This window comes from Spermophilus citellus (genome assembly GCF_964194105.1).
Source record: "Spermophilus citellus genome assembly, chromosome: 2".
Classification (NCBI taxonomy): domain Eukaryota; kingdom Metazoa; phylum Chordata; class Mammalia; order Rodentia; family Sciuridae; genus Spermophilus; species Spermophilus citellus.
In genome coordinates, this window is record NC_138183.1 from 67,632,098 (window position 1) to 67,656,496 (window position 24,399).

General features: G+C 36.4%; 1 protein-coding gene across 2 annotated transcripts in view; it reads left to right on the plus strand.

Annotated features, from left to right (window-relative positions):
- Positions 1-2,691, plus strand: part of RFX3 (regulatory factor X3) — a 329,303-nt gene extending 326,612 nt beyond the window's left edge. For both annotated transcript variants that reach the window (XM_081282601.1, XM_081282602.1), the window contains one exon: positions 282-2,691. In XM_081282601.1, the coding sequence (XP_081138727.1) occupies positions 282-520 (239 nt within the window). In that variant the 3' untranslated portion in view covers positions 521-2,691. The remainder of the gene's footprint in view (positions 1-281) is intronic.
- Positions 2,692-24,399: the final 21,708 nt, after the last annotated feature.

The following is a 24,399-nucleotide window of genomic DNA, read 5'->3' on the forward strand; positions in this document are numbered from 1 at the left end:
ATGAAAATCCAAAGGTCTTCTTAAAGGAACTATTAAAGTTTTGCTCACAAATTGCCAAAAACTAATTATCTGTGCTGTGTTTGAAAGAATTATAGATGCCTTAATACAGCATTGATACAAGTAAAATCCCATGAAAGGAAAACCTACAAGCTTTGTCCTCTGAGAAAGGCTAAGAAGTTGCTGCCTTGATGTACTATATTCAAGTGTTTCTAAAGCACAGGTTGATCGCAGTTTTCCAATTTGTCTTCTGGTAGTAGTCTCGGTATTATTTGTTTGTGCAGATGAAGGCAGTGAAGTGGAAAGTGAAATGGATGAAGAACTGGATGACTCTTCAGAGCCTCAAGCAAAAAGAGAGAAAACAGAGCTGAGCCAGGCGTTCCCAGTGGGCTGCATGCAGCCTGTTCTTGAGAGCAGTGTGCAACCAAGCCTCCTGAATCCAATTCACAGCGAGCACATCGTCACAAGTACTCAGACTATCAGGCAGTGCAGCGCCACGGGAAACACCTACACTGCAGTCTAAAGAATATTAAAGTGTATTTTTCCAGCTTACATTAACCCTGTTGATATTGGGCTTAAGTTGAAAATTTAATAAGCCTGAAGGTCGACTGTTGTCAAATTCTCTCTGTGCTGAACATTACCTTTTTGGAGTTGTGAAATGGAATGGGTGTATGTATTTTGCCAGGTCTTTTTTTTTTTTTAACCAAATTATTTGTCTCTTAATAATAAGAGGGTTTTTTTTCTCTTAGTTTCAGGTGTCAAGAAGGATTTTTACAACACTTAATGTCAATGTTTTTTGTTTTCTTATAATTAAACAGTAATTTACATTTTTTGTAGCTTAAATATTTTATTGTTGATTGTTAGTCTTGGTGTATGATTTCATGTGTAAGTTTTTTAATTAGATGCACTTCTGTGAAATATCAAAAGAAATGAATTTCTTTGATTTACACTGGAGGCATGCCCATTTGGCAGCAGATGCATCAAATTTGCTTTTGAAAGGTGCTTTTTATTGGACAGAACCATAAGACACTATTTTGATAACATTTTGGAGTACAGAAAGAGAATACAGAGCATTTTTATTATAGTGCTAGAGGGTTGGGAAGGTCATCTATTTTTCTCTGAAGAAAAATTGAGCTGTGCATTTATCAGTTCAGAGTAAATGACAGAATTGCAAGAGATTATGCTAATATGTACATAATTTATGTACATAATTATTAGACCATGTTAACAATGCAAGTTTCCATGAGACATTGAATTTTAACCATTATTTGCACCCCAGTCCCTCTGTTTAAAGACTACTGATTCTGTATTTGGGGCCACTACATAAGTGTGTTCTGCTGTTAAGTGGGGCTGTGATAGTTAGATACTGACGCTGATAAAATGACTTGACTTTTTTTTTTTTAAGTGTACATGCTACTTATGCTGAGCTGGACATACAGGAAACCATTCCATTTGGATGACTTTCTTTTATTCCAGGTCTTTTTTCTAATAGTAGTTCAATATGCTGCTATTATAAAAGAAAATTTATAGAATGCAAGGAATGTAGCAACCTGCATATCGTTATTTCCTTCAAAAATACTTCCTGGTTTCTAAAGTATGTGGATTTAAATTTTAAACAGAACCTGAAGGCAGTGTAACTGGCACACCTCACCGTTACTTATCCCCAATTCTGTAGGATTTGGATAGGTGGCTGGATGGATCATTGCCATTGAAGAATGTACATCAGGGATCATCGTACCTCGGCTATTACATGGTGCCTTAAAACAGAACTGAAGCTAAGGTTTAGTAAGGTTTATTTTGTTCATGTGAATAACTCTTCAATCCATTTGACAAAGTGTGCCTGTCATTTTCAGATTCCTGAAGTAAGGACAGGTTACATGTTCTTCAAAGGAAATTTAGAGAAAATGAAGCAAAACAAAAAGAAAAAATCAGTTTCCCTCTGAGTGACCGTGAACCTATTTTTTATTCTTAGAGTTGACTATTACTTGATTACAGATCAGATTGCTTAAGGGTATGGAATAGCAGGCTAGTTTTAATACCAACTTGTTACATAAAATCATATGTTTTAGACCATTCTTATTTAGTTACAATTCTAGAAAGTTACAAAATAAGCAGGTACTTATTGAAGTGCATCTTTTCAGTCTAAATGTTTGTCCGTGTGTCTAGGTGTCTGTGTGTTCACATGCACACGAGTGCCCATGGGGCAGGAGTCTGCTACAAAGTCAGAAGGTGAGTTCCTAGAGAGCATGCACCCATCCCCATTTTAATTTTCATGAAAAGCCAAGGTTCTTTTAAGCACTCAAATTATTACCAGCAACAGAAAAGGCACACCCTTTTATTTTAAATAGTTACAAAATACTAATCAGCAAACACTGATAAATAACTAATTAAATAAAGCCAAAAGAAAAAGGAAAGCACAAAATGATTTAAAGATTACTAATGAAAACTATATTGTATTGGGGAGGGGGAGGGGTTGGGAAGAAGAGGGTGAGCCAATCTATAAAGTTAAACATACCAAATGGCTTCTCAGGTAACATACAGTGTATTTGAGCTGTTGTTGCTTGATTGCCTCAGACTATTTTAAGTTCAACTGTGTTTCTTTTAAGCAAATTTTCAACGTTTTAAATATAATTTTTTAAATTGATTCAAATTTTGTATTTTACAACATAATTATATATTTGAAAGTCTTCACTAGCACCCTAGCATCACCTTCATCTAAACATCATTCAAATGATCATCCCCCTTTTTCCTCCCCAAAAGGCAATGAATATGCATCTCACACACTTGAACAAACACACATACACACATACACATACGCGTAGTGGAAAAAAGAAGTCATAAGCTTCTAAAAACTATATATCTCTTTCATTGTGCATTAGGATATTTACACATAAAATTAAAATCAAAAAAGGAAAAAACACTCTTCATTTTGGCTCTCCTTTCTGAGTTTTTTCAGTTTCCTGTCCCTACCCACTATCCCCTGAGTGGTATTACATTTGTATTGGACCAAATGTATTTACTGGTTTCATCTTGTTTATTGAATGACTTTAAATGTATTTATTATCATTGTTCTTTTAATTTAATGTTGGATATATTTTTATCACTAGAGGATTCTGATAATAATGGACAAATTTAGATTCATGAGACTTGGGGGATTGGGGACCCTCCAGGATTCAACATTTCTTCCAATTGTTCATGGTTTGTTCTAAATTAGAGCAGATTAGAAATTGATAAATATCGCTGTATTTGAAATTGACTCAATAAAAATGTTCTGATCTTCTTTAGGGATACTTAGAAATATTAATCCTTCGTGGCCAGTGTAGATTGTTGTGATCAATACACAAAAGACACCTACCTATGGTTCACTCTACTTCCAGTTATTTGTAGTCCACAGTACAACATGCACACATGCTCACACATTTTCATTAATGTTGAATTTAAAATGTTTTAGAAAATTAAAACTATAATTTATATATTAGAGCCAATTGGAGCAATCACATTTGTTGTAATTATTGAAATTGTTATTTTCATTCATTGGAACTGTGACTTTTCTAAATAATATAAGCCACTAATACCCTCATAATAAATTTATTAACAAGTGACACAAGTACACATTCTAAGGACTTATTGGTGTTTCTTGGCATTGTAATCATACATAAGTCATGAGATACATGACTTATATATAAGCCATGTGCTATACTTTCAAAGAGGAAGACTATAAGGAAGGTATGTTAGTTACTTTGAAGTCTTGGAAAAGATATTTCCATATGACAGGATTGAGTATCATGGCTATAGTGTGATCTTGACATACACTTTGAGGATTACACCAAAGGATTTGCATTTATAAAACCAGTGAACAATAGGATGGAATGGGTGAACCATTGGAACATAGGGCCCAATTCTCAGTTTTTTCTTCGAGTTTGCTGATCACTTTTCAGGATTTTCATCCAAACTATGTTTGGACTGACTGTATAAGTCTTACTGCCTTTTCAGAAACCTGCTTTCCTTTTTGTGCTTTTTCTTGTACTGTATAGCACGGTTCATGCACCTCTCTTTAGATGGTGTACTTTAAAAACAAAAGTAAAATTTCAAAAATGGTTTTATCACTGCATACCTAAAATTAGTAGTGTGCAACATTGACTGCCTTTGATTTGTAGTAGACAAGTGAAAAGGAACACATTCTTGTAGAATGCTATAAGTCATTCAGGAATGAATATGGTTTCAGTGCCGTAATCATGGACCTTTTTACATGAATACCCTGTCTAGAAATACTAAATGCATTTTCAAATTTAAAAAAAAATCATTCAGATAATATATTTGAAATGTCTAAAATAATGCTGTGCTTGAAACATTAGTGTAAGAGAAAAAAAAAAAAGTTTGTCACTGTGATGTTGGTCCTCCCTGTGTGGACACAAGTAGAAAGTTAAAAACTTGACAAGTCACCTTTGTGTTCAATATGAGGCAGTGGTTATATATAATAAATTGACTTTGTTATAACCTCTCCCCCTCCCCAAATTCTTTGGAGAAATAACTATCTAAAAGTTGAAGTCAAAGCTTTTGTGATCTGTATGAATGTACCAGAACATGGGGGAGGAGGATCAGCATGCAGTGCTCTTGAAAATGGGGCTTGTCACTAGATCAGAGCAGCCTCCATGTGTATGGTTAGAACAAATCAATTTAATGGAATCCTAGTATTTCTGCAAGTTTGGTGATTTTTAAAAGCTGGAATAGAAGCATTAATTCAGTGCTTAGTTCTAGTATTAGAAAACCCCTTTGATGTAATGCCTTGTATTAACCCTTTGAGCATTGTAAGATATACAATGGGGGACAAAAGCCTTTCAGATCATTTATTTAGACTTAGACCGGTAAAATATACTCTATATCCAAATGTCTAATTATGCTGTTTTTTTTAAAGGGGGGGTAGGAAGAGAAAGTGTTTCCATGCTGAAACACTTGCATTTTATATACAACTCCTAATTTTCCTTCAAGAGGGCTTGATATATTTATTCCCAAATATTCACTGCCATCTAAGTAAGTGTACTGTTTACAGAAAAAGAAATCAACTTTTCTAGCATCACATCATGACGCTCTAGAAAAGGAGGGCAAATACATGGGCCTGTGTAGACCTATGTCATAACTGATTTCTGCACATTGAAGGTACCTAGATTGCCTTTAAAAGGTATGATAAAGAAAGGGTTACATTTCTTCTTTTTTCCCAAAACAAAAGATCTCATTTATTTAGCTTTAGAAAAGACAAGTGTAAGTGAAGCCTTAGGAAGAAATGAGTTCAAGTGAATATACAAACTCTGAACTCTCTGGGGGCAGTCAGGCTATTTGGATTTGCATCACTCATAAAATATTGTTTGGGAATTCATACAGGGCATAATTTTATCCATGCTCCAAAACTTTAATACTTTGTCAGGAAAAAAAAAACAAACAAACAAACATGTAGAGATAGAATGGAGAGCAAAGCACTTAATTTTAAGCTCATCTGTCAAAAGACTCTATGACTACTGCTTCTGATATCTAAGTATCAGTCTGCTTACATCATTACTGATTGGTTCAAGGGAATCTCTTTGCGCACTTGCTCCCCTTTGTCCCCAGCGTGATCAAACACGAGAGCAGTGTTGTCTGCAGATGTGCTTGCGCAGCCCTAGCTGGGCGCAAGTAAGAGTGTAACCTATTCTGATGTCTGGTGAAAAGACATCCATAGCATAGTGCAAGTATGCCGTAAACGTTGCTTTTTAGGCAGTTTAGGAAGTTACACCATGCAAATTACTCGTGTGTTAACATGCAATACTCAAAGGGTTTTAATTTAACTCTCTTCTTTTGAATTCTTCATGATGATTTACTGTAAATGCTTCTCAGTTTGCATGCCTTGATCATTGCTGCTAGTGATTTTATGTGCCAGTAGACCTGAGTTTAGTTTACCAATTTTACTTAATTAAATAGTAAAAGCCACTTACAAAGTGACTGCCTAGGATATGTTTTTCCTTTTGTTTAAAGTAATTGGTAATGATGTCTTTTTTTTTTTAATGTGATTTGTCTCTTTTATTTGGTTCTGATATTTAACTCTTTTTTCCCTCTTTCCTTTGTTTTTAAAATAAATTATACTGTTGGGATTGGAAGCCCTGAGTAATGAAATATTTGGTAAGAATTGTCTATGTAGCTCAATAATGAGGGCAACAAATCTTTGTTAGAAGAATTTTGATTCTAAGAGGAAAGAAAAAATAAAAAACTCTCATTGACTGCTGATAACCAAGTAAATTTTTCCTTCAATTGATTAGTAGTTCTGAACAAATGATTGCCTTGTTTAAACCTGCTAAACACAATTTTAAATGACCCAATAAAGGAGGTATTGAATTTTATTCGTTTAAAAAGCATCTTTTGTACCAAAGCAAATTTTTTTCTCTATTCATCTCCATCATCAATTTGGACCTATGGTGGTGACCAATGCGTTGGTTACAGAAACTTTAAGTGAGTGCCTTGAGAAAACTTGGAAATTTGTGCCTGAGGTGATAAACTTTTAATTAGGTTAATTGTAGTGCTTACCAATCAGTAATTCTACTATCACTCAGGGCTTTCGTACCTTCTAGGTAAAACTTCTTTCATTGTGTTTTTTTAAGATACTGTATTTTTTTTTAAGTGCCATCATTTAAATTTCACTTAGTAAGTGGCAGATTCCATTATTCAGTCCCACAAGCACAGAAACATAGTAACACTAGGATATATTTGAACATTTATTTTACAATCGACTGAATATATTATGTAAATGAGGTAAGCAACTTTTGTAGAGATTGTATGTGTGAGATAATGTAATGTTCTTTTCCAGTTTTTGGACTACAGTTGAATAAACTTTTTAATTATTTAAAAACATCTTTACCGAATAACATGTGATGGTTTTTTGTATAATGTATTTGATTTTGTAAATACGTATTTCCTGATGTGATTTTGTGAGAAATGCTAAATCTTTTAGTATATCATGTCCTCTCAAAATTGGCAGGAGCTAAATAATAGTTTGTGGGCGATTTGTATTGTGTACTGTACAATAACTGGGGAACTTTTATAATTATAAAAATATATATTAACTTTTAGTGTGTTGTTTAAACAAATGACTGGAACATACTAAAGATATTAGTAGGATTTTTCTGAATATTTCAGACTTGAACTCAGGCTAGCTTTCTTGTGTTTTTCAAAACGAAATGGTGTCTTGTCTTTTAAAATCAATAAATTTGTTTCCTTGTTACAAACCCACTTGAAATGGCTCGATTCTTTTTCCCCCTGAATCATTGCCAGGAAGCTTCTGCTACACTATCTCATCTGAGGGTAGGATCTATGTCATTCATTAGCTTGAAACAAAATTAAGTTGTTTTCCTTTTTTGTGTCAAATGAAATTGGCAATATTTACACATGAACAGCACAAAAAGTAAAAACAAAATTATAAGCCCAGCAGGGTATAAATCTTACCCTCAAAGAAGATTAGTGATTGAGTGCTGTTTAATTTCAGAAGCTGTCAGCATCTCCATTGTAGTTCCAGATTTTTGGATGTTCATAATTTGTTTGTTTTATGTCATTTCACATTGATATTTGGCACCCAAATTCCTTGCTTAAGTTGAAATAACTTATTCAGATTTGCTTTAATACACTTAAGATAACCTGCCCATTTTTTCTTTCTTTTTAAAATATATACAGGAAAATTCACTCTTTGGTGTACATTCCTGTGAATATTGTAACCACCACCACAATCAAATTTAAAATTAACTTTTTAATGTACATATATGTAACTTTTTTCAGATAATAACGTAGAGAATATAGACTAGCAAATTCAGGGAGTTTCTATAGAAGAAAGAAATACAAGGCAGAAAAATACCCTTTGGGGGTCTTCCAACATGGTACTTTGACATTATATTTTAAAATTATCTCTAAAACTAAAACATGGACATCTTAGCTGTGAATGTCCAAATTTATTCCAGCGTATTTGGATATTTAACCCCAGTTAATTTAGAAATGTACCCAAATAATGTACTTAGTGAATAAAGATGGACGGAATTATAGTGAATAGTAGAGATAAGACTAGACTGGAAAGGCAATGAAGGTGTTCTATTTGAGCATTTTTATGTTGTAGCCATGACCACTTGTGAGATATTTGGAACTTTTACACAAAAAATAGTTTCTACTTTCTCACTTTATTTTTGAACTTGGTGTCTCTGGGAAATGTAAAGTCTTTCAAGTATCTTGTAACTGGTGCATTTACTTCTTGGTTACAATACTCTTCCTGCCACAGGGCAATACTTAAAAATAGCCTGCTACCAGAGAAATGTAACATTTTTATTAATTGATCCTATTGAATCTACCAAATATTTTCCCTTCATTTTGGTCTAAAAGTAATGTAGATTTTTTTTCTCTGAAAATACAAGTTGAAGGTATTTATTAAGACCATGGTGTATCCATGGGTGCCATCATCATAATCACAACCTTAAAGAAGGTAAACATTTAGATGAATGTGGAGGAGCCTGTCAGATGGATTCAAATTGGAATCATTAAACCCATGACTGCAATTTGTGTCTATGCCCCTGTTTCTGCAAAGAAATTTCATGTTTCATCACATATTTGAATGTATGTGCAACCCAAAACTAAAATTTTCTAGAATGTTCTAGAATGTTACTATTAAAATTTAAACTTAGGTTTATAAAGTAACAAGTCTAGAAATAGCATATTAATAATTATTAATAGCACATTGAGGGCTGGGGATGTGGCTCAAGCGGTAGCGCGCTCGCCTGGCATGCGTGCGGCCCGGGTTCGATCCTCAGCACCACATACCAACAAAGATGTTGTGTCCGCCCAGAACTAAAAAATAAATATTAAAAATTCTCTCTCTCACTCTCTCTCCTCTCTCACTCTCTCTTTAAAAAAAAAAAAAAAAAAGAAAAGAAAATAGCACATTGATTCTTTATTGTCAATAGTGAATAATAATAATAATAAACCCAAAGCATTTTTATCTTAAAAATTATATTTTATTTAATTAAAAAAAGCTGTTGTAAGGCCTTTGAAAAATTCTAAAACCATTTGCTCTCAATTTTGATATTCAGGTTGAAATGCATTAGTAAGAATGCCAATCAAAGTCAAGATGGCAAAATGCAGTTGTAGCTTCTGAAGATTTAATTGATTTCAAATTTCTTCACTTAGGACTGTATCCACTCATGACAAGAAATAGATGGCACTCTCCTACAAGAATTGAGGAAAGCTTAATGGGCTATTCATCAGAATGTGTAGAGGGGTTAAAGGAATTATTTTTTTCTTCAGTGATAATATGTATTCAATACTGGCTCTGTTCATATAAAATATAGAGAAAAGCTGGGTAAGTAGTCTTACCAGTCTTACATAACTGCTGTAGACCCCAGTTCCCAAGTTGATCACCACCTTTAAATTAGTAACTACATCTTACTAGTTTCTCTACCCATTACATGTTCTTCCTCTCTTCCAGGGTGTCCTTGATAGGTTCTTTACATGATAAGGTGACTCAACCCTCCATTCCTTAGAATCTTGTCTTTATTAGATTAGTGTGATTTTCCATTGAAGTGCAACTGAGACAACTTGAGAGGACATATGGCAGACTTAGTTCTCCTTGCCCCATTTATAAAGTAATAACTCAATTTCTTTCTCATAACCTAAGTCAACCATCCAGTCATAGGAGTGACTTCCTTCTCTATCTGTTGGGTCAAGCTCATGAGGAGCCCATTATAGCCAAGCAATTTTTATAAGATTAACCTTCTGATTGAATGAAGTTGTGACTTAGTTTCCAAATGGAAACATTTTACCTTACACCCTGAAACTTCCAAAGGCACTAAGCTCCATTTTTGAGGCCTGAAAAAAAACAAAAATCTCTTAAGTGGTTTATTTGGTGTAATAGAGGGCTATTCCCATCTCTATACCTTGAGGACCCAGGAACAGCGCCAACTATTGACTGATGTCTACAGTCTCCCAGCCAGCTCCACAGCTGAACTCTCAGCAGTTTGCCCACATTCTCTAGAGTAAGCTGCTTCTGTGTGATGAGGCCCCCAAGACCCCTAAGTTCTGTGGTGACCACCCACATCCCTTAACTATCTAATTTGTCCTCTAATCAGAAGTAATGTTGTATGCATCATGTTCATGAATAAATACATATACCCACAGGAATCATGGAGAAAGAAAATCCATACCTGGAATAGTTATTTCTGTAAGGGAGGTGCTTCCTCTTCTATGGTGGAAAAAGATCCTGTGTCATAAACATAAAAAGCGCCCCCGCTAGGAAATGGTCACATTGGGAGGCCTAGCATTAGTTTCTGGTGTGGGCAAGCTGACACTCAGCCTCTCAGCAATAGCAGTTGCCCTCTCAGCCTTGGTGAGGGGAAGTCTGCTGTGGAGCTCCTGCCGGGGCCACTTTGTGTGTGGGCACTTTAAGTGGGTCCTGAAAGTGGATGAGGAAAGATGCTGACCATCATCCTCAGGCCCCCTGTGTCTGGTTATGAGTCTTTTCTGCGGTGGATACTTTCTGGTGAGCACTGACATGGGATACAAATATCTACATTTGGGGGTCCCTTCTGAGAGATCTGACCACACTGCCCATCACATCCCCTTGCCACAATCTTACAGTCATGTTTCCTTCAAATTCCTGACCAATCAGTCACTAGCCACTATTGTGAATAAATTTTAACCTGCACATCGGTCATCACCACTCCTCTGTAAGGAGAACTAAAAGAGGGAAATCATGAAGTTCTGAGGACTTCACTCAGAGGAGTTTTCTTCACCTCCCGGGCCACACCCAAGTGGGGCTGGAAGGCAGCATTTGCCACATAAATGACTCCAGTTGAGCCCAGCTTGAATTGCTAAGCCAAAGAACAGTGAAAGAGGAATAAGGCATTTCTATTTGAGTTTCCAGCTTCATGGGGCAATTTAAGGGGTCTTAAAGTAATTAACATTTTCCTGGCTTGGAGGCAAATACAATGATGGCTGAGTGGAAAATGAGGTATGTTTTCTAAGAAGTGGCTGTAAGTGACAGTATATCAAAGTGGATTAAGACATAGTTTTAGAAAAGTTAAATCTAGGTTTGCACCAGTAACTAGCTTTGTGATCTCCCTGGCTAAGTTGAGTGGTACACACCGATAAGGCTCTACAGTATCTCCTAGTTACTCAGCAGGTGCTTCACATTAGGTAAACTCTCAGTAGTGCTCACTATTGTGGTGAACTGCTTCTATTACTCACCAAACAAAAGAGTGGGAGCTTCCTTGTCACCCACCAATTAATATCCTATCAGATGGGCTCTTCTTGCCAATTCTAGGCAGAAATTGCACTAGTGTAGAGCCTGGTCCACTTAACTAGGGTAGTATTTACCTGTGACTAATCTGTGCCATCGAAGTGTATCATTGATAAGAAAAAGAAAAACAGAAAAACAAGTTATCTTCAGATGAACTCAACAAAGAAGAATTTTACTTTCTCATTCGACCATTTTGGGCTTCCCAGAAGGTAAAAATATTTCCTCTCGATGCACAGATGCTTCTGAGCCTTTCTTTTATGCATTCAAAAAATAACCACCAAGTCTCCCAGAGTTTCTTCTAAATATTCCAGACACCCCGACAACAGTTTGGGGATAGACTGTCTTTGCTTCTCTCTGTAAACTATTTTTATAGTCAGCTCAGCTGTCTTTTAAACTTGCTTCGCCTTTACAGTCAGCTTTCCTGAATCTTACAGCATGTATTGTCTGTGTTAGAGGTTGTACATTGGGCCAGAAAAGTCCTGGTTAGCTTATGTAGTGTTATACCATGAAGAACTTTTGAATTTTTTGGTGTTTGTATTTTTTCTTTTTTAATTTGCTGTCATTTTTTTTTAAATAACTGTACTGGAAGGTCTCACAGTGAATGTGTTTAAATAAAATCTGGTTTTCTGATTTTTTTTAATTTTTCTTTTTTGAAAAAGCAAGGGATCTGGCAACACTGAACATACATGCCCTCATGGCAGTATTCTGGAACCAGAGAGGACAGGTTTGAAAGCATGGGTTGGCCCCTCCACACCTCGTTGAATCTAATTGCTACTTTGAACCCCTCTCTTACTTGTCTCAGTCTGTAGGTGTGTGAGCTTTAACTCATAGTTGACATTCTTTTGACATAGGGACTTTTGTTATAATTTGTTATCCATCTAGGGAACAAGAACTGAGGAGTGATTCTCACCTGCAGCACAGAGATGGGAATGGAAGCCAGAGTGTGTTCTCTCTGGTGCCTATCACCTTCTCTGGTAACAGATGGCATCTGCCATACTGGCATCATGGGAAGAGAACCCCAGCCTCTGAGTTGTGAACTTTAAGCTGCAAATTAGAGGAAGCACCAGCCCCTCCCCAGAGCACTCAGGTGCTTGCATCCAGCTGCAGTATGAGCTGTTGAAAAAGTGGTCTTATTTTGCCACTTCAACTTTTGTTGGTCAGGAGAGCACCATCCTCCCCCTGGATCTGAGTTCTAAGCTTCAGTTAGCGACATATAAAATCAATGCCCTTGAGCCTTATTTTCTTCACTTCCCAGGATGGACTACCTTAAGGAAGGAATGGAAGAGTTTCTAGGTATGGTTTTCCCAATATCCTAGTAAACTCTGTTCTGCAGAGGGGCAACAGCCTTCAGGGAATTTGTCTGGAACAAATTAGACCTTCTCATCTCTTTACATTCTTCCTATTCCACAGAGCCCATTACTGCTGCAGTGTGGTGATTGACAAATGTTTGCTGGTTGTTTGACTTTGCTATAGTTTTATATACACACATATATACATTTATATATATATATATATATATATGCACATAAATATTGCATATAAATTTATATATATATGTAAATCTGGCAATCAATCTATAACTTTTGTTTCTTTAGTTACTTATGTGATACGAGGAAAGGGAGAATACCAATCTACCTGTTGGCACCTATGTAATGCCTTATTGATGCTTCCTTAAAACAAGAAAGCAGGGTGTATCTTTAAGAAAAGATATCATATTAGTATTATAAAAGATAGAGGATAAGACAAGACTATAGCAAGAGTTTACACATGGAAACAAAGATCTCTAAGCAAGGACTACTATCTCATGATTATTGTTGGATTTTTTTAATTGAGTCTTTTCACACAAAGCCTAAAGACATCTGGTAAAAAATATTTCAGACAGAACCCACTGAGACAGTGTCCTTCTGTTTTGTGGAAAAGATGTAAAAGGAGGTGACAAATTAGCATGCTTAATTTCTTACAAATAGGATTGCCATTTTCAAAAATCTTATGTCTTGTCTAGTGGAACGGGATGCTGCATAACAAAGTTGACAAAGTTCAGGAAAAAATATTCAAGGTACTAGGATAATGAACAGGAGACTGCCATGAAGAACTTTCAGAAAAGAAAATTTCTTAGAAATCTGGAAATCTCAAGGCAGAAGAAAGAATTGTATTTATCCTATCACCTGTTCGTTGTGATGCTGCTATTCCTGGCCTGCATGGTTTAACAGTTGGTCCCTGATTCTCTCCAGGACTTAAGAACTGAACTGTGTTTGAATTTTATGGAACATCATCCCTGAAGAGAAAGTCCAATATTGGGTGTCATGTACCAGGTACTGACCCAAGACTGTTCCATAAACTACTGTATTTGGCTGTTGAATTGTTCACTGTGCAACATATAATTCATGAGATTTATCTTCATTACCCAATGGCATTAGTTGCTCACCTGTGAGGGTAAGAGGATTTAGACTGAAGGACTCCCGACACAGTAGCTTCCCTGTGCTGATGAGGCCTATTTTTTTATCTGCTTATTGCTAGCCCTGAGATTGGAAAAGACCTCATTCATGACTGGGCCTAGGGGATAAAATCTTTGCCAGCTAATCCTCTGATAGGGGATTAATATCCAAAATATATAAAGACACCATAAAACTCAGTGTCAAAAATCCCTCAAATAACCCAATCAATAAATGGGCAAGGAACTAAACTAAAACTTCTCAAAAGCAGAAATACAAATTACCAAGAAATATATTTTATTTATTTTTTTATTAGTTGCTCATGACAATACAATGATCTTGACATAGTCAACATCTCTAGCACTTGGAAAAATGCTAATCAGTACTACACTAAGATTTCATCTCACTCTAGTCAGAATGGCCATTATCAAGAATACAAATAATAATAAATTCTGGTGAGGGTGTGGAGAAAGAGGCATACTCTTACATTATTGGTGTGCCCTCAAGTTAGTAGCACCACTCTGGAAAGCAGTGTGGAAGTTCCCCCGCCACCCCCTCCCCCCCAAAAAAAAAACCAACTAAGAATGGAAGCACCTTATGACCCAGTTATCCCACTTCTTGTTATTCATCCAAAAGATCCAATAGCAGCATACAATAGTGATACAGCCACATCAATGTTTATAGCAGCACAATGCACAACAGCTAAATTATCAAATCGACCCAGATGCCCATCAATAGATGAATGGATTAAGAAAATATGGTATATATACACAATGGATTATTACTCAGCTATCAATAAGAACGAAATAATGGCCTTTGCCAGTAAATGGGTGGAAATGAAGAATACCATGCTAAATGAAATAAGCCAGACTGAGAAAATCAAAGGTGGAATGTTTTCTCTCCTATATGGAAGCTAGAGCAAACTAAGGCAAAGAAGGCAGAAGGGGAGAGGATTGGATATCATGAAGATATGGAGAAGATCTGTGGAGTAGAAGGAAAATGAGAGGGAGGAAGAAAGGGAAAGGGGAAGATACATGGAATGAGTTTAACAAGATCACTTTATAGTACATATAAAGAGACCAAAGAAAATTTCACTTTCATATATATGTAGAAGAAAGGAAGTTTAAGATAGTAGAAGAAGTAGAATAGGGGGAGGGGGAGGGGAAGAAAAGGGGGGAGTGGGAATTGAAATCAAATTCCTTGCATGTATGATTTTGTCAAAATGAACCTAATTACTGTAATTATGATACTGTAATAAAAATATATTTTATATCTTAAAAGACAAAATTATATTGCCTAGTGATGTTGCAGCCTCTCTCTTTTTGCAAGTGCACCCACCCTATAATATTCTCCCAGGGTCAAAATTGCCTGAGGATGTGTTTCTCAGAACATGTTCCGTCGTTAAGCAGTACACAACTGTAATATATCTGATAAAGAACTTTTATTCAAAAGAGAGAAAAAGCTCTCAAAACTTAAGTTGTTTGTTGTTGAAAGTTTATGTGCTTAGCACTTAACAACTTTTAACATTAAATAGATATTTGAGTGATATTTATCTGATCTCTATACCTTTGTAATTCCAAACTTCATGATCCCAGGGACCTCTCTATCTTAAACACTATAGAATTCCCAATGTGTAACACAATGTTTAATATGAATTTAATCAATAAATATTTGTTGAATTGATTAAGGCATCAATTCTCTTATGATTATACCTAGCATTTGTACAATGTAAGTTTGTTTCTGCTACTACAAATAATTTTAGTAACTCTTCTTGAACATTTATCTATGTATTTATATTATTTCTTCCATACACATCTATTCTCCACGTAAGATTATAGAAGTTAAACTTTGGGGCCAATCCATTGCATAATTTCAAGTCTTTGGAACTTATTGCTAACTCTACTATGAAAGCTTGAACCAACTTATAATTCTTTCAACTCACTAGAAGTCTAACAACTGAAAAAAAATTTAAAAACATCTTATGCCTGCTGCACAGGAGGAGAAAGAGCTCACCATGAGATTTCTATGTAATATGGTATATGGTTTTACTTTTGATCCATTACTTTATCATTTTATTCTCTGATTTTTATTATATAATACATATTTCCCACACTTTGCCAAAATTTTAGAAGTTTTCTCAATTTGATAGGTAAAAATAATATATATATATTAGGAGCTAAATTGTGTTCCCTCCAAAATATGTTGAGGTTCTAACCCCTGGTACCTGCAAATGTGACCTAACGTGGAAATAGGATGTTTGCAAGTAAGTATAATCAAGTGAAGATGAGTTAATTACAGGGATCCCTTATCCAGTATAAAAGGGTGTTCTTTTAAGAAGAAGGCTGTTTAGCACACAAGTATGTACACACACCCACAGACACGAGGAAAATACAATGGGATGAGAGTAGGGGCTGCAATGCAGCTGCCAGCCAAGGGAAACCAAGAATCGTCAGTCAACATCAGAGGTCAGGAACAGATCGAGAGAGTTCTGCACAGCTTCAGAGGAGCATGACCCTGCTGACACTTGGATTATGCATCTCTTGGCTCCAGAACTGTAGGACAGTAAATTTCTGTTATTCTAAGGTACTAGTTTATAGAAATTCATTGTAGCCATCCTAAGACTCTAATCCAGTAGTCTTCCATTGTCTGCAATTCTCATTTCCTAGGTTTTAGTTCTCAAGGTCAACTTCAGTCTGAAAAGTTCTCAAGGTCAATTTCAGTCTGAAATTATTGAATGGTAAATCCAGAAATAAACCTTCCAGAAGTGTTTAACTGTGATCCATTATGAGAATCATGATGGAATCTTGAGCTGTCCTTCTCCCCTGTCCAAGATATGGATTATCTCTTGTGCAGCATATCCTAGCTGCAAATTCTACTCTCCTTTTCATCACTTGACAGCTGTCTCAGTTATCAGAACAACTGTTGTGGTGTCTCTGTGCTGGTGTTCAAGTAACCCTTATTTTATTTAATAATGGGCCCAAATCCTGAGAGTAGTGATGCTGGAAATTTGAATATGTCAAAGAGTTGCTGTAAAGTATCTTTCAGTGAGAAAGCAAAAGTTCTTTACTTAAGAAGGAAAGAGAAAAATCATTCTTTGAAGTTGCTTTTATAACTGAGTTCAGTTTATGGGCTGTGAAACTTGTATCCACTACACTAAAATTTTGGGGTTGAAGCAATGACCCAATAGTCCTGTAAAAGTCAGACCTTTCTCTCTGAAATTCAGCACATTTCACAAGTTCCCGTTTACTCACCATTTGGATGTTATATTTATGAGGATGCCTGAACAAATTAAATAATTTCATTTATGGCATCAAGACAAGCAGGAGCTGGGGTGCTGGCCCTGTGGTCTCCTTGCTGAGATTGAAAGAATGACCAATAGGAAGCACAGGTGGGAAAATGGCCACCAGATTCCTGTCATCTCAATTGCCTGAAAAGGGGCTTCTGTCTGCTTTATTGGGAGCAACTGCTTAGTGGTAGCCAAGCTTGCTTTTTAAATTTGACTCTATGCATCTTTTTCATTCAACCTAAAAATGGATTTCAATACAAATGTTCTAGTAGACCAAGATCTATTTTAACACCACTCCCCCAATATTCTACCAAGCAAAGGTAAAAATAATAGGAAATGTGTATGACCCATGACTCATGATTCCTTAGACTCAGTGTAATACCCTTTGGACTGATTCATATAACAAAATTCTGAAACATTGAAGTAGTAACCCTAGTACAGCTGTAGAGGAGCAAGAGTTATGTGTATACAGGGGAAAGTTATTCTAAAAGGGATGTTAATTTATGAGGAAGCCAAGAGAGCTCAGGTAAGGTGTGTGCTTGGTACTGAATTGACTTGTTCAATCACTAACACTCCTTCTTTGATATTTCTTCTCTAAAAACACCACAAAAATCATGATATCCGGGTATTCTTCCTGTTTGTATTTGTTCAACTTAATGAAATGCAATTAGAGTTGAGCTGATGAAACATTCACAAGAAGAACTAGGGCTTGGTTGGCCATGATGGAAGAGTAAATGTGTTCTGTGAGGGTGCCTTCTGACTTCTTGCTTCCTGGTGGGTGATATGAAAGGCATATATTAACTCATTTAATTACCCAGCAACTCTATGGGATGGTTTCTATTAGTAATCCCTATTTTGGAGGGACATAGTATCTGTCAAATGCTATTTTAAGCCCCTGTTGTGGGTAACTGCTTACTGCCTGTGGTGGCATGGTGGCATGGACTACCCAAAGATCAAGTCCTGGCTCCATATGCTTCTTTGAAATAGCCTTTAGTGGTTTATCTGTGCCAAGGAAAGAGAATATTGTGGAAATCAAGCCTTTCTGACTGATCTCTCAGGGAGACTCAGTGGTACCACCAATGATATAATTATGGAGAACAAGTAAAGGGTCTGACTTTTCTAGTCCAAAGTCTGTCCTCCATTCCTATGCTACCTGCTAACTATGTAGCCATGAAATTCAGTTTCATCATCTGTAAAATTGGGATAATAACAGTACCACAATAAAAGGATAGTTTGAGGATTTATTTATTTTTTTCTGAAGATAAGGGAGCATTTATCAACTTGTTTTATTAGACCAGCATAATTTCAATACCAAAATATGACGCAAGAATTACAAGAAAGAAAAATTCTAGATGAATCAACCTTTTTAAAACATAAAATTCTAAATGAAATATTATCAAGTTGAATCCATCCACATATTTAAAAAATGATGATCACTCCATGTTGATTTTTATCCAGATATCAAGGTTATGTTAAGGGGCAATGATAATTTAACTGTGGAATCAATGTAATTTTCAAAGACTACATAAGAGGAAAATATAAACATCTCATATTTGATAAAATTTAATATCCATTCCTGATTCAAAACTATCATTAAGGTATTAGAAAATAACATGTAAATTTGAAAATTAGAATCCATAATGTTTATAGCAAATTTAAAACTTAACAGTAATATATTGAAAGCTATTTCCCTAAAATCCTAGGTTTATAACAAGGATCTCTCCTATGAATTTTTTTTTTTTTTGGAGGGTACCAGGGATTGAACTCAGGGGTAGCAGACTAAAGAGCCACAACCCCACCCTATTTTGTGTTTTATTTAGAGATAGGATCTCACTGAGTTGCTTAGTGCCTCACTTTTGCTGAGGCTGGCTTTGAACTCACCATCCTCCTGCCTCAGCCTCCTGCAATATTAGCCTTTTTAAAATTGGTTTTATTTTTTAAATACATGACAGTGGAATGCATCACAATTCTTATTACACATATAGAACAATTTTTCATATTCTGTTTATATATAAAGTATGTTCACATCAATTCATGTCTTCATACATGTACTTTGGATAATGATGTCTATCACATTCCACCATCCTTGGTAATCCCCTGCCCCCCTCTCTTTCCCTCCCACCCTCTTCCCTATGTAGAATTCATCTATTCCTCCCATAATGACCCAATGAACTGTAAGGGAGCCTACGGCCACTTGTAGGAGGATTGCAGCCCTCACCCATGTCCTGGTAATGTCAGAGGTGAGGACTTGATTGCTCATTGCCATGGTTATATTAAGGGGGCAATGATAATTTTCTGGGGTCCCAGTTGCTCCTTTTTGACTGATTAGCTAATAATTTTTGATTTTAGAATACTTACCAGATATAGTAACAAAGACTTACATATTAACTTAATTATCCCAACAACCCTATGAGATAGTTTCTATTATTAATTCTTAATTTGTGGATATGAAAACTAGCTGACTTAAGATGCTGAGTAATAAAACCAGACTCTGGCCCTAGGCAATAGGTTCCAAGGACTGTGCTGGTAAATTCAATGGGTTTCTGTGCAAGGGTTTCCAACTAGGGATGTGTTTACCCCCTAGGAGATGTTTGGCAACATCCAGAGACATTTTAGTGTGTCATAATTGAAGGTTTTTGATGGTGGGACACAGAACATGACACCCCAAAGCACGGGGTTTTGGCATGCTATGTACTTTGAACTGAGGAGACTGAAAGGCTCAGAAGCTACCCTGATTTTCTCCTGCCTTCCTGTCTCTGTCCCTCAATCTGGCCCAAAGCAAGTCATGAAAACCAGAATTGCTCTTTCCCACTGTAGATCATGAAAACTAGAACCCTAACCTAAACCTAAAGCAGTGAGAGGGGCATTCTCTCCCTTCTTTCTTGAAAACCATTTTTTTAACCTCTTTTTGAAAATATGGCCTCCCCACTTTTCTCCTCTGTCTTGCATTTCACCTTTTGACAAACTTCTCTACTACCAGCTGCACTGATTTAGACAGTCAGGTGGAAACTATCAGGAATTGTCACTTTGGCTTCTGAGAAATAAGGCCATAGGCCAGCTGCACAGGTCTGTGACTGAATGGGGGCCCAGGTCTTGTCATAGGGCAGCCTGGTGCTGGGATTCCAGGTGCCATTAGCCAGTAGCACTTGCTCTTAGGGAATAGCAGGTGGGCTGGGTACTGGACAGAACCTAGGCTGGTGTTCCCCTAACTTCTGAGGCCAACTTGGAAATCAGTCCTGCATGGAATACCTTTGCAGGTGCTCGGGACCGCTGACAAAGGAGAGGCAAAACCCAAAGGAGTGTGATCTAGTAGTTTGCTTCATCATTTGCATAATCATTTGCATATATATTTACTTGCTCAATAATAATGTTTATTCCCCCAATAAACATAAAATATAAAAGACTTCTGAGGGTGCCTTTTAAATCCATGGAACCCACAGGTTTGTCTTATCCAAGTGCATGCTCCTTTTCCTTCCATGTCCCTGGATATTTAGCATGTGAACAAATAAACAAAACTGGAAATTTTTGTTAGCTTCATTCACCCTAATTTAGCTACTAGGAAGTGATGGAGAATGGAACCAAGATGTATAGATTCATATCTAGCATGGAAAGAGAAAACAATATGAAATTAGAAATACAAGTTCCCCATAAGAAACCGGTCATAGGGACATTATGAAACAATTTCACCGAACTTTCATTTTGCTCATGTTCTATACAATAAGTTCCTTTTGTTTGGAGAATTAATGAATACCTTGTGAACTACAGAGATTAGTTAGCTAGATTTGTTAAAATGGAATAGCCTGATGCTAAACACCTTAGGATCTTATCAGGAAAACAAAACATTTTTTGTTTTCCTGATAAGATCCTAAGAAATAAGTCCATTCTCAAAGATGTACTGTCTATCTTAACCTCTTAAAATACAAATTCTGTTTTGTGATCTTAATGTAGTCTGAAGCTGGTCTTAATTTTCATGGTGTAAAAGAAGAACTTAAAGCAAACTTGAATGTTTCTCTTTTCACGTCTGGGGACTCCCTCTACTTTGAGAACAGTACCATCAATGTTATGTGACAACTCTGATAACTCCTCCAAGTTAAATGCAGCTGTGGCCCAGTATTTTAGTTCTAGTGTGTTTCTATGCACATGCATTTGATGTTATTGTTTGTACATCCAAGGTCTGTTTTCAATTCACCCACACAACACCCATGTCTTTTGTCTCATTGTCCTTCTACCTGAATTAAATCCTTCTGAATTTCCTTTAGTGCAGAAATGTAATGTTTTAAATCACTTTGAAATTGCAAACATACAAAATGATGTATGTTCATTTTCCAGAAATCTGGAAAATATGGGACAATCCAAAAAGAGAGCAAAACACCATTCAGATTGCTACTATTGAGAGAGCACCATTAAAAAATATTACATGCATTTATACATTATGTGCATACAACACACACACGCACAACATGCGCACATTAAGAATGTGTACATAATGAATTCTTAGTACTGTTGCTTATTCTATTATTATACATCTTTGCTACATTTATTGTAATGGGAACATATAATAAAGACTTTTTCACCTGCCTTTTTCATTTAATATTATAGCTTGACTACTTTTCTCCTGTCCTTTCAGATTCTCTCACAAAATTATTTTTTAAAAAATGATTTAAAAATTAAACATTAGCATGAGGGAGTCTTAGAATTACTGGGAAGTGGGTGTGTAAATGTTCATCTCACTAGTATTATTTATGCTTTAGTCATATGTAATAAACTTTTGTATGTGTATTCTTAATGTCTTTTAAAATATAAAGGCTAATGCCATGGATTTCAAGACTTGTCCTTGGATACAAATCCTCTGACAGCTTCATGACTCACCCTCATAATGTGTGTATCCTCTACTCAAATACTATCAGAAAAACCTTCCTGGGCCACTAGCCCTCCATTCCTAGCATCTGCCCTGTCTCCCTCTCCCTCATTTATTTATTCTCTAGCCTTTTCTACATCCTGACATATTATACATTTATTTGTTTATTTGTTCATGGCATGCTTGTCCACTAGGAAGATGCTTCAATAGGGCAGGGAATTTGGGCTTTTAAAAAGACCATATTTTAATGAAGAACACCGTATGACACACAGTAGGGTATTATTAGATAGCAGTAACTGGTTGGTGGGTGAATGATCAGCACAGTCATAAAGTGTTTCTAGTACCAGAGTTGGTAGCAATTTCTATTTTTGCCATTAGTTCATCACTTACATTGTAAATTCATGGTGAACCCTCTAGGTTGTGAGGGGAGAAATGATATCGCTCTATATTCTGTTTTCTATTATGGACATAACAAGTGTTTCTGACATGTTTGGGACTTAAACACAATGCCAACTTTGTTTCTTTCTTTTCAGAAGTAGTGATTGTGGCAGAATGGTAGCATTGGAAAGGACCCTGAAAGTAATTTGGTTCAACTTCAATTCAGATGTCAAAGTCCTACCTCCAGTGTGACTGTATTTGGAGATGGGGCATCATAGAGTGTAATTGAGATTAACTGAGGTCACAAGGACAGGGATCTGACCCAAAAGGATTATTGTCCTTAGAAGAAGAGACAATTGAGAGATCATTCCCTCTCTCTGTGCATAGGAACAGAGGAAAGGCCAAGTGAGGACACAGCATCATGGTGGCCATCTATCTGCAAGTAGAAAGGGAGCCCTCACCAGAAATCAGATTGACTGGAACATTGACCTTGTACTTCTAGTCTCCAGAACTTCAAGAAAATAATTTTTGTTGTTGCCTAACCATTTAGTCTATGGACATTTTGTTATAATACACCTACCATTCAGGCTAAAGTCATATTTAGTAGGAAAAATTTTGCTTCACTAGAACAGCTCAGCTAAAGCTACCATGAAATGAACAATGCCTAACCAGATTCCAGTTCTGAAGTCCACAGCATCTACACTCAGAACTGAAGGCAACTTCTGAGTTCAGTACAAAAACATTGGTGACTTCTTGTTTGAAATTGCCAATCTTGATAATATTTACAAAACAAAACAAAAGGTATCTCTTCCAAAAGTAATCACAAGCCACTTTCAGGAGCAAAGACTTGCCAGCAACTTCTCAAATGGTGGACTCCTCCTTCCAGGAAAAACAAGACCAACAAAATCCCCCAAATCCAGGCACCCACAGGAAAGGAGGGTAAGGAGGGAACTAAAGGGTTGCTAATTACTGTGGTGTGAAGCAGCTGCCCAACATGAGGTGAAACCCATACAATGACAGAGTGTACCTCACAATGATTAAGTACAAAGTAATGAAGACATATTTGATGTTCATTACGTATTATCAAAGTTGAAAGTGGATTTAAAATATTTTTAAATAGTATAGATAGGAAGAAAAAATATGGATGATAGGCATGAAAAATGGTGACAACAACTGTACTTAGGTGCATGAATTCTGACATTTATTTGCTTTGTTTTATTTTATTATGTAGCTTCTACTTTTTCACAGTGCTTCTGGAGTTCTTCAGCAATTGTTCAAAGCTAAACAAAAATGACCAAATCCACCTGCTTAATCCATTCCTCTCCCTCACCCAAGAGAAAAGTCATGCAGTCTGTGAGAATATTTTGTTCCTGCAGCAGCACCTTTAGCAGTCTGAGCACGGGTCCCATGTCACCTCAATATTGAGTTCTGCTGACTCTTGTATCCTCTTCTCACTCTCCCGACCACCCCTCACCAAGTCTTGACTCAAGCAGCCCCAGAAATTTCAATCATTCTGACAAGATTTTGTTCTTGCTCCACTTTATTTTGAATTAATGAGTTCTCTTCTCACTGTTCTAATAATTACTACAGAGCTCTCTGGAGACCACACCTGGCTGGCTGTGTTTAGTTCAGAGCCTCTCAATTGCATGCAAGAGTCTGGACAGATTTGAGAGAAGATTGCTGAAAGTACTTCAGGGGCCCTGGAGGCACTGATTTAGGAGGCGGTTGAAAGACAAGCTTGCGAATATGTCAACTCTGCACTGACTAAATAGGGAATGTGAGGAAAACAGGCTTCCGGTTTATGAAGAATATAAACACCAGGAGCATTCCAAAGGGTAAGTGAAACCCCTTGGGAGGTACAGAGTGGGGGATGGGGTGGAAAGCATGGTGCAGAGATTTCTGGGTAGGAAAATTCTGCCTAAGAATTAAGAGGAGGTTCAGTCAGAATTGCCAATCCTTGAGAAAACGCTCAGCAAAACTCATGGGGGGATATTAAATAAGATGAGGGGGATTTAGATTGATGATGTGATGTTGAGTTTGAAAAAGACCTTTTTGGGGTGCTGTTTAGCAAAGCAGTGTAGAAATTTACCGGAAAAAAAAAAATTCACATAGAACTCAGGAGTTTAGCAGGTAGTGTGGAAAGAAAAGGGAATTT